General features: G+C 36.4%; 1 protein-coding gene across 3 annotated transcripts in view; it reads left to right on the top strand.

Annotated features, from left to right (window-relative positions):
* The window catches only part of MYBPC1 (myosin binding protein C1), a 79459-nt gene that overhangs the window by 17275 nt on the left and 49957 nt on the right, over positions 1–12227 (top strand). For all 3 annotated transcript variants that reach the window (XM_064456559.1, XM_064456550.1, XM_064456569.1), the window contains exons 2-3: positions 3645–3677; positions 6686–6727. In XM_064456559.1, coding sequence (XP_064312629.1) covers positions 3645–3677; positions 6686–6727 — 75 coding nt within the window. The remainder of the gene's footprint in view (positions 1–3644; positions 3678–6685; positions 6728–12227) is intronic.

The raw sequence follows: 12227 nt of genomic DNA, 5'->3' as shown, positions 1-12227 counted from the left end.
ATAGTAAATGCAGAACAGTGATGGAAGATTGCATCTCCTGCTGATTTTCAAGAGTATATGTGTGCATGTATAATTATAAATCACAAATAAAATGTCTTGGCTCTAAGTGCTCATATCCTATGTCAAACTGGATCCTGAATGCATCTCATGACATGGCTGAGGCATGAAAGCATTTCTGGAGACGTTATCTAAGTGACAGTTGTGCTTTTAGTTGATCTGCTAACTACACTTCTTAATTTATTATCCTTTCTGAATAGCCATAAAGAAAGGACTCCTAAGTTAATTCCTTTTCTTCCTGTAGAATTATATATATAGCCAGCAGCTTTACAAGTTTCACAACCAATGAATAACCTAAGGTCTGTGTTTAGCACAACACAAACCCCTGAAATGCAGCGTTCTTCTCAAACAAAGAACTGCAAAGAAAAAAACATTACCTTTTGTCTTAGAAACTGTGAGGCAGAAGTTAGCTTTAGTTGCTTAGTAGAAGGCCCAGTTGAAATTATGGTATCAATTAAGCGGTAATTGGACCTTCAGGAGCCTCTTTCCCCTGTAGCTCAAGAGACATCATTACAACCAGGTGAAGAACACTTCTTCCAAGGGGCTGAGGAGTTGCTGGAGGCAACACTTTCTCCACTGCCAGCCCCTCGATAATGCCTCAACAGAGCACCATATTAGGCAATGGGGCTGTTGGGAATGGCATCTAGGGACTCCAGTGAGCATGCCTCCTAGGAAGGAGCACAACCGTAAGCTGCTGGTTGAGTGCACAGAGCCCTTTCCTGGCTGACAAGCCTGTTGCAGAGGTCAGCCAGAGAGGGCTATCATTCTTTGGGGAGTTGGAAACTACTCGGTGCTATTAATGGGTTTTTTCCTGGCTATCCTCAGGAATGGAACTGTAAGCCAAGCATGACCATGAAAGGGGTCGCACATGGCCAAAAGCTTATGTCGAAGTATCTCCCATGTCTCTATGTCTCAGCCACCCCCAGTGCCTGGAACTCTCCCCCTTCCTTTTTCCATTCCACACTGCACTTCAGGTTTCTCCCCTGAGCTCAGTTCTTGCCTGACTTTTCCTAGCAATAGCCCAAACGGTCTTGAATTATGATTTAGGAAAGAAACCACTGACTTCCTGGTCTGGCTTCAGTCATCACCCCATCACAGAACTGCAGAATAGCTGAGGTTGGAAAGGACCTTTGCAGGTTGTCTAGTTCAACCTCCCTGCTAGGAACAGGGTCAGCCAGAGTAGGTTGCCCATGTCATTGCTCAGGTTTTGAGTATCTCCTTGTACGTCTGCATGTATGAGGTGAAGTTTAGATAATAATAACAGTGTTTCAGATCTGGTCCGTGCTGTAGATTTTGGCTAACATCTGTGCCTACTGCTAGGTAAGACAGGACTAGAAAGATGTGTGATTTCTGACCAACACTACTGTGTGATGAAGCCATGAAATACCATTCAAAATAAAACAAAAATTCAAGGCAAGTCCCTCAAAAGGCCCATAACCCTTTCATATGAGCCTGGAAAGTGCTTAGTTTGGTGAGCTTTTGTTTATAAATGTGTGGGTCTTGCTAGTAAGCCAGGCAGAATTTTCTAATTCAGTATTCATAAGAATACTCCCTGTTTCTAGCTATTGAATTTCAAAAAGACGAGTATACAGTCAATAATTTTCTTCTATTACTTTTCCATGCCACAGAGATGTTATTTTATTCTCAGTGGAAGCAGTGAAAATGTCATGGTAGTAAAGGGAATATGTTCCAAGATGTACTTTTTGAGGTGGAATTTTCATATTTTCATATGAAAAAATATTCATATTTTCCTAGGCCACAAAGCAAAACTTGGTATGTTAGTAATTAGACCAGAAAAAAAGAAATTGCTATGAACCTAAGTAAAGCTATTTTAATATCAGACTCTCTGTCTGCTGGTCTTTAATATACATTGTCCCTTTTATTCCATACGATGGGTGCTGTGACCAGAATGTACAGCACTGAGCTCTTGACCCTCTACGAGGATTTGCTACAGCATCCGCCTATGTGGCTGGAAGTTGCTAAACCATATCAAATTCACACACTCAGCTTAAAATTATATTTGTACTAAAAGTATTCCTCCCTTTTAAACATTAAATGGATTTATTAAGAATGAGAAGTATGTTTTAGTTATATTTAGACCTGAGTGCAAAGGAATAACCTTACCAGCATTTCTGTGTGACAGAAATTGAAACTTTATTTCCTGAATATGACCTGGAGTGGGGTCCCAAAGGTTAATACCCATAACATGACAAAGGTTAGTAAGAGCCATCTACTGTTACAGGTAAGGTTTTCAACCTTTTAAATCTTTGCTTGTTGCAAGTAGTTGAGCTACAAGTCAATGCACTATCTCCAATAAATATTACTATTTTCAACCAGTCCAGAGTCCTAAGGATTTTACAGGTTGAAAATAAGCTTCCTTTAATGATTTAAAAATTAATTTGATCTAGTTAATTTGTTCTTATGTTTTTAGATCGGAGAACATGTCATCCCAAAAGGATAACATTTAAGTAGGCTAAAAAACCTGCTTTCTGTATCACACATCTGAAAGGGAAATGATTTCAATTAAAAACCATGACTGAAAGAAAGAAAAAACAAAGATACTGTAGGTCCTAAGCAGAGCAGCTAAGCTGATTTTTTTTTTACTTTCTGCTCACACTGAACACTGAACTCTAGATCTAATGGTGCAGTGAATATGAGATAAAGGTCTCTGGATCCTCTGTGCATGATCCCCCACAGTTAATGAATCCATTATGCTTCATGATTAAAGTAATAGCAAATATTATTCCAGTTGATGGGAAGTTTTCTTAAACATAGGGTATCACCTGACAGAAGCATACTGATATGGTAAGTTATACAATTAAGCTTAGGTTCAAGTCCAATTGACTTAAATGTATCAAACCCAAACTTGAAATTCAGCTTGGATTCCATGACATTCCAGAACTGTCCTAAACTGGAATTGCAAAAAGATCCTGAAATGTACTGGGGCCCACCTATATATAAATTAATACAAATACATACAGGTAGATGACCTGCATGTCAGGAAGACACCTTATTGCTCCCTACAACTACTTGAAAGGAGGTTGTAGTGAGGTGGGTGTCAGTCTTGTCTCCCAAGTAACAAGGGATAGGACAAGAGGAAATGGCCTCAAGTTGCATCAGGGTAGGTTTAGATTGGATAGTAGAAGAAAATTCTTCACCAAAAGGGTTGTCAAGCATTGGAACAGGCTGCCCAGGAAAGCAGTTGAGTCACCATACCTGGAGGTATTTAAAAGACATGCAGACATGGCACTTAGGCACATGGTTTAGTGGTGGACTTGGCAGTGTTAGGTTAATGCTTGGACTCAGTGATCTTAAAGATCCTTCCCAATCTAAATGATTCTATGAGTATTATATCTCTCAGTAAGTCAATACGGAGTCAGACTCAATAAATTCAGTACCCTCTTTTCATAGAGCGTAACTTTTAGGCCTCTGGTCATGTCACTCTGAAGATGCCATGTGTTGCATGTGTGAAAGCAAAAAAAATTGAGAACTTCATTAAAATATTAAATTAACTCACACTGTGTCCAAATTCAACAAGCATATACCAAATGTGTGAAAAACCTCTGTCTTCTTTCCTCATTTTTCAGAGACTGAAACTGAAAGTGCACCACCACCTCCAGGTTAGTGTAAAAAATGCTAATTTCTACTGTAACACTAACAATGGTTGCATGAGGCTAGATACTGCATTGCCATAATATGATTTGTGTTCATTGTCCCTTTGAAAATGAAAGGACAGTAAGAAAAGTAGGAAAACCTGCCCTAATAAGATCTCACTTCACTTTGCCTGAATGATTATTTTTCAGACTCCATTTTTGTTTGTGAGAAACTTGTTTGCGTAATGATGCAAATGTCCTTCAGGATACAGGAAAATTATGACTGCTTAAATTCGGTGGCTAAATTATGCTGTCTTCTTTGATGCTGAATAGCTTCTAATTACCAAAATACTCCCTTTCATTTCTCCTCAAAGGTACACTGTGAGTAAAGTTGACAGAATCAAGCAGGGATTCATTTCACCTAATTTTAGCCATTTGAGGATTGGGTATCTTGTCTAAGTTCTTCAACAGTGCTCCACCTATAACCAATGGAGCAGATCCTGGGTCACACGTGCTCATCCAATGAGCATTTCCTGGATAACCTGTCTAAAATGTCACTGGCTGTCTATGAATAGGCAATTGCCCCAAGGAATCTGGTTTTCTAGGTTGGAGTGGGTAAATAAGTTCCAGGAAGCCAAAGTTAGGTGAGGTGAAACTCATTCATAAGTACTAGGGCTTCAGGTAAAGCTGAAGCTCTGTGCAAAGATGTTACATTTCCTTCCATGGTAACTGGAAAGGTAGGCAAGCCTTTGTCTTGTGGGTTTGATTTGCATTGAGTAACTTGCGTTATATTCTCAGATACTGGTTAGTACATATATACATTATCCATATCTAATTTAACGATTTGGTATTTTTTATTGTCTGTATAGCTACCTAAACAGCAATATCAAACAGAACAAACACTCCCCAGGTGTTTAACTTCCATTTACTTACAGTCTTGCAAACTGGCATTTTACGAGGCTGATTCAAGATATTTTTGTCTTTTATTTTTAATGATTCATTTGAATGATACACTCTTTCACTAGAAAATGAGAAAGTATGGAGGTAGTAGTATCATTTGCCACAAGGAGTTTCATGTTTAAATAACCCATATATTATTTTATGTTAGGATAAACTCTTTCATATTGCATATATTTGTAAAGAAAGTTAATTGATATTTCATCATGATGGTTGTATTTTCCTCAACTGTAAAATCTGTAGAGTTGATATTAAAGTAATTAATTTCAAAATATTCACACAGAGGTTCCTATCTGATATACTTTGTACTTGAATTCATGTTCTTCATCAATCTTAACTTTTAAGTATAACTGAAATGAGAAACTGCTTTTTGTAGACAGAAAAGAATAGCGTCTTTAAAGCACTATATTAAAAACATCTACTATCATTTTCAAATAAATACCATATTTGTTTCTATTTAAATACACATTATTAAATGTGTTTAATACACATTTATACACACATTATTAAATACTAAATCACTCCTATAACCCACTTCCTTTTCCCTATACCTGTACTTCTTCTGTAAAACTGGGATATTTCTAAGCTGAAAGAGCCAGTCACTTCTCCTAGCTGTCTTCTGCCTGACTCAGGATGCTGTCATCTTGGATTACCAAGTGCTATCACACAAAGAGGGAAGCTGGTTGTTCAATAATCCAAATGCTATAACATATAAATAGTTTTTTGGACATAATCAGCATCTTGAACTACACCAGGAAATTTTTGGGAAGTCATTGTAAGAGCTCCTTCTAGAGCTCAATCTCAAGCCACCAGTTGGTATACTTAGCCCTGATGAGGTTTTCAAATGGGATTTAGACATGCTACCACCTGCCAAGAACAGTGAATTCTCCTAACCCCAGTTCCTAGCAGGGAAGGAAAGTGTTACTGTGGCAAAATTCCTATTAAAAAGGAACAGGTTTGACCATCTAGCCAAGATGGACAACCTGACAACTGGAGCTTGGAAATGTAGGGAATCCAGACAGAAGCATCTGGGAGTCTGTCACACTTCCAGAATATGAACTTGTCTTCCAAATGTCAAGTTGTTTTCATAGTTACCATGGCTACGCACATGTGAACAAGAAATCAAGGTAATCGTAATATCAGCTGGCTCTTGCAGATGTTCCCCCCATAGCACAAAACTTATCTTAGCTCTATCTTGACACTGTTAGTCCATTGGCCGTCATTCAAACCCATGTTCTATCAGGCAGTTGACAGGTAAGTTTGCCACAGAAAGTGATTATAAGCAGGCAGTAGAATATTGAGTGTTTACACCTTGAAGACAGCACAATTCATATGATTTGACACGTCTCTAAATGGCCTTGTATGCAAATTGAATGAGATAGGAAACCAAAGAGAACAGGAATCCTATCAAATCCTGAAATAGAGAAAGCATAGAAAATTTTGTTTTGTTGAAAATACAGTCCAAGTTTTCTCATACATATGAGGTCAAAGACAATTCACATTCTTCTGCTTGGAGCAGAGGACAAGCTGACAACTCTTCTGATCAAGAAAACTAAAATCAAATAGCCTAGGAAATATTATAATGATAATGAAGAAGATGATGGTAAAGAATTAAGAACACCCTCAATACACTCTCTTTGCGGTGTACTTTGTCTTAAGGATAAACTGATTAGGGTGATGGAGCTCTAGATACCATTAATATTTGGCAGTATCTCATGTCTAATCCAATTCCATTCAAATTAACAATGATATATAACTCTTTTCAAAGGATTTTGTAAATAAGCCCAAAACCAAGAGACTAACAATTGCTACTTCTAAAAACCCCAGTATTTTTCTTTCACTGAGTACAAGAACATCAATCTTACATGACTCATTCAAAACATAGGAAATGCATTGATGCCCACAGAGCTGCAAAATATTTTACGGAATTACAACTGTATGCACGTATATCAATAATTCTTTAATTCTGGTTTTTCAATACTAGCAGAATGTAGAATATTGCTGTATTTTTAATGCTGTGTAAGTTTTTCTTTTTACTTTAAGATCCTTTCAAAAATATACTTGTACTTCCTACACAGAACAAAAAACACCACAGGAGGGTGGAACTGGAAAGGGTAAAGGTGAGTCTGAAATCGTATTTAAAAAATGGGCAGTAAAGAGAACATTCCTAAATGCTGTCCTGATGCTGGATTGCTTGAGCTTTATTTCAGAATTTTGGTGCCAAATTTCAGAAGTGTGATGTGAAGCTTCCTGGATCCTTTTTCTGCATGACTTATCCAGCACAAGGAAGTTATGATACTTATGAGTATCTTCAAAAATTCTGCAAAGACAACTGACACTTTAGCAACAGTATTTATATAGACTGCTTAATTAATAGATCAAATTTCAAGTGATTTGCATGAGCAGAGAGCCATGTTTAAGGGAGCCTGGATGTTGGCACTGAGCAAGCTTGCTAAAACTCAGATACCACATTGGTAGCTTTTAAATAAAGTGGACAATCTCCTACTATCATTCTAAGCTGTTTGTATTCTACCACAGAAACATGATATTGCATGTTTGACCTTTCAGCAAGGTCCAATAGATTTTTTTTCATCTGAAAACAGAAATCACTCATTTGACTCTGTCCTCGTTGGGAGCTCAGTGATTGCGCTCATTACAAGTTCTGAAAAATGTCTTTGAGGCCTGTCTGTGGTGAACAAACACGTAACTGTTCCACTAGCAATGCATGTAAAAATCAGCTCCATTTTTACTATATATTTTTGTGCCACTGATATTAGACGCCAGTTCTGTTGGCAATTCTTCCAGTTACAAAGCTATATTTTGAGGAAACTGGGCCAAATTCCACTCCTTTTTGTACTCCATGCCAAAGTAGAATTCAAACAGCTCATCAGCATATTTTGAAATTAATAATCTTTTTTTTTCTTCATTCTGATAAAAGCCTAAACCAGACCAAAATATACTTACAACTGATGCAATGCTTGCTTTTCATTTGGCACAGTTATGCTTTTTCATGGCAAATCAAGAAATGGCTTGCTTGAAAATGTATTCTGGCTTTTGGTCTCTTCCAGACAAAATCTTGCCTTTAGACAGACTGGATGCATACTTGGTACTTGCAGATTTATTTGGCAAAGGCATGCATGGCTATTTTTCTCAGCAAAGTCAAAATATAAATGCTAAGAGAGTGTGATTGAAGTACCCTTTTGAAAATAAAAATGCTGAACCAGGATTCAGTGCATGTTATTTTGCCAGCTATCTTTGCATTGAGCAATTATTTTGACACACAAAATTTCATGTGAGTAATCAAATCTGTCATCTTGGTAATGGAAACACAATTCAGGGAAAATTTGCATGCCTAATGATTGGAAAGAAGATTAAGGTCTTGCCTCAAGCTATTCCAGCAGTTAGTTCTGCTTGCTTTAATTTTGATATGAGAGAAATGTTTGTTCCCAAACTGAATATGAATGGTGTCTTCCCCACTGCTTACAAGTCTATATTTACTGAATAAAAAGAAAACATGGTAGGTATCTTAGAAAATACTTCTATTATCTTTTTATACATTATTATGTTTCTGTTTTGAGTTTAGTGAAGAACAGAGGTATTTCCTAAGGGCAAAAATGCTTTCCTGGTGTTTATCCTGTTTAGGAGGATTTTGCTACTGAAGAAATTGTTTGAGAACCTAGTATGGGAAGTGTTTCCAGTTTCAGTCCATGGTGGCAGCAGCTGCCTCACAGAGACTTCCAGTGAAAGTCTGAATATCAGTATGTAGAAGGAATGACCTCCTGCCATGCTCCAGTGAAACTGTCACCTCTGCAAAGCAATGTAGATGTCATTGCCAGATACTCAGTAGTAATTTTTTTTAATTAGTGCAATTGTTCCTATCAGCTCCTATTTTGTTAGAGTCTCACCAAGTATGGGAAAGTATATTTTCTTAAAGTGATTCCTTCACATTTGTCTGCCAGATGAAAACCTTTATAGTGGTGAGCATAATTCACAAAATGGGAAAAGGTTCCATTCTTCCAATCAATCCATTTACACTAGAAAATGAGCATTTCAACATGGAAATGATGGCAGAACCAGCTAGAGGTTAGCTTTTGTGTAAGCTATTTATAAAATTGTTTCTGTAGCTTCAGAAATAACAGACTTGGGTACTTCCCTGAATGGGAATGAGATGGGAAAGATTTCATATCTAAATTCCACAGTGATTCTACAATACCCGTGTGTTAGCAGTTGTGACCTCTTTACTGATAATTTACAAGAAAGAGCATACTGTAGCAACCTGGAACAGCCCCTCTCTGCAGCACAGTCACGCTGTGCTGGAACCTGGCATCTAGGAAAGAAAACTTGGTAGTCCATGTAAACCATGTAGTCCATAATTTTCAACTCATTTCTAAGACAAGTTTAACAACAGAAGTTAGGAAGATAGAGTACAACTTATCTGTGTGTCTGTTTTATGTTCTGTTTCTTTTTAGTAGTTATTGTCTGTGTGAAATTACATATTTATGTACCTTTATGTTCATTGTAAAGTTAAGAAAAGGAGGACAGTGTGATAAATTCTTTGTTATCTTGTGGTTATTTCACTGTAAATCAGTAGCTCAGAGCAGTAAAAATAAAATTTCCTTGCATACATTAATCTTTCCTTGATCTTCTATAGCATTTCTAGTTTCAAAAATATCTGAATTTAGTGAAAAAATGAGGATATCTATGATCATCCATTTTATTTTCAGAGAAAAAAAGTGACTCAGCAGAAATCCCACCAAATTTACTCTGTTACTTCATATTCATTCAATTTACATTCTTCTGTCTTTATTTTTAATTTTAGCATTATCGTACATGTTGAATATTGTTATAATTGTATTCCCAATTGCTGAAATAATAATAGAATTTTAATATCAGTTTGCTCATTCCTTTTTTTAGGTCCCAGCAGCCACTCAGAGAGCTACTAAAATTTCTGCATGTTTTACTGATATCTTTTTCTCTAGCTTCCATCCAACCATCTACTAAAATGTTTGCATGTTTCATCCTTGTATTTCTCCAGGTTTCACTTCTCCATTCATCTCTCTACTAAAACATCCATTGCTGTATGTATGTACCTCAGTTACTACTTCCAAAGTGCCAATCCCCTCAATGGGACTGCTGAATACTCTTTGAAAATCAGATGGTAATTGAAGGCAACTTAATTTTAAACTCTCAGCCTCAGAAGGGTTAAAATGTGCTCAGCAATTTCAGCATAATCCAAAATGATTCAGCCAGTTGGTTGAGTTACTCTGTATTTATTAATGTACAGTGAAGAAAAAGGTTCAATCTTTGTGGTGTTTATCTACCTCCTGCCTTAGCCTGGAACACTTGATCCAGTGTGCAGTAGCACAGATAAATATTAAGGCACTCCGAAGTCACCTGCAGCTGCAAAACAGTGTCTCTGCCCTGTTCGCCACCCTGCCTATATATATATACATGCCTACCATATCTGTCATGCCAGATCCCATGGTCACCAGTGAGTGGGAGCAGGGAACAACAACAAAAGAATATTAATTAGTTCACCAGCTCTGTTAGCTGGTTAAATCAAGTTTGAGAATCTGCTCCAGTGGAGTAAATTCCAAAATTCCCCTGTTCAGTTCTGTAGCAACAGACTTTTGACACTGACACATGGCTTTCAAGTCTTCTTTTAAACAGCGAAAAAAAAGAGAAAAGTAAAATAATAGATTAATATGATTTTGCCACTTCTGCAAAACATTAAATTGAGCAACAATGTGACTGACGGCAGAATAGCAGCTTCCATTTTTGTGTGGTAGATTTCAAATCAAAGGGAACTAGAAGGTCTAAAATTCTTGATATCAGCAGTTCATACATACATCAGTAGTTATTGCTTATATTTTGACAGATTTTTCTACACTCCTGCTTGTCAGCAGTCAGAAATTTTAATATTGAGGTTACACTAATTATGAGTATAAAATTTTTACATCAGCTACTTCTGAGATATGGAGTGTTCTTTCCTCCTACAAGAAGACTCTGCTCCTGATGGAACTTCGAGAGGCCTGGTCCTCAGTTAATATAATCATTTAGATACAAGAGAATAAACTTAAATATTGTGTTTGTTAATGAAAATGTGCCATAGATGAGTGGAATCCAAAGAACAAAAGTCTCTGTAGAGTAATACCTCCTATCAACCTACTGTCAAATGAATGATTTCTTCATACTTAGCTCTTGTCATAAAACAGATTGCTAAATATAATCCATTAATAGTTTATGTGCAGAAGATAAGGACAGTGAAAAAATGATCATAGTTTTATCAGCAGGTCTGGTATTTTGGGGTTTTTTGATATCTTCAAATAGAGTTTATTGCTTACATAAACAATTGTTCATCACAGAAAGTAGATCATGTATAGCTGTTGATCATTTTTCACATTTATTCAGTACGCTGTTCATTGCATCCTAGAAGCCTGAGGTATAAGGAGTGATGGACTGATAATTACCCGTTTGTCAAAATAATCCTACTATCATGTATTCTTTTCATACTCTTTCCATTTACAGCACATTCAAATGTGCTTTCATTTTGGTACTTCTGAAATGTTTGATGTTAACATTTTGTTTGAAAAATTATAGACTACCCTGGAGAAAACCCAACAATCCCTCTTCAAAACTAATAACACCTTTTTTTTTTGTTTCAGTTTTTCAAACGTTTAAAGAAAATAGAAGTCAAATAGAGTAATCCTTTAATAACGTGATTATTTTACATCATCATGTAAGGTGCATTACATCAAATGTTTTATGCTGATTGACCTTAGTTATTTTTTTCTGGCCAGAGAGAATATTTTGTACCTCTTCAAGCCATCATCAACCACAACAGTGACATTATTGACAAAAAGAGCTAAAAGAACACTTTACGCTTTCATAAAATATGGAGAAAGATTTCCAGTGGAATTACTTAGCCTTGCATTTATTTAGTTGCTAGCACAATATGTTAAAACATCTGACATGACTTTATCATTACCATGCTTTCACTGAAAAGCCACAACTCAACATCTGCTTATGCCATTGGATGAGGCAGGTGGTGAGAACTCTTCCAGGAAACAAATTCTTTTTGGTTTTTTTGCTGTGTATAAGAAATAATTTTTGTAAGATAACACATTAATCCTTCATGTGTAGGCCTATCTTTTCCAACTGACATCCTCCTCCCAAGGGATTTTTAAAAAGAAGTTTGATTAATTGTTAAAAAGGAATGAGTAAAATGTTATGGCTAAGTACTTAAAATCTATTAACAGGCCTTCAATTAGCCTTCAGTGGTTAAGCAAGCATAAAAAATTAATATGACCTGTATTTACAACAATGCAACTATATTTTATATGTGGTTTTGTCATAGTTATTACATGTGTCCTTGAGAAAATATAGGCAAATTATAACTTTAAGGTCAAAATCAAAGGCTAACTTCAGAGTTAAAATTTGATTCAGGAAACCTAAATCTAAAAAACCCCAAACTCTTTTAAAAAAAGTGGGGGTTAATACTTTTCCAAAGTTATTCTTGATCAAGTGTCTTTTCCTCCACTTCGAAATGTTCTCCAGATGATTTTCTGATACCGTATAAAAGACATGTTGATTTTACACTACCTATGTATTAAATCCTAA

The sequence above is a fragment of the Phalacrocorax carbo genome, chromosome 1 (assembly GCF_963921805.1).
Source record: "Phalacrocorax carbo chromosome 1, bPhaCar2.1, whole genome shotgun sequence".
Lineage (NCBI taxonomy): Eukaryota > Metazoa > Chordata > Aves > Suliformes > Phalacrocoracidae > Phalacrocorax > Phalacrocorax carbo.
The sequence above is the reverse complement of the archived record's forward strand: the minus strand, read 5'-3'. Positions and strand labels throughout refer to the sequence as shown.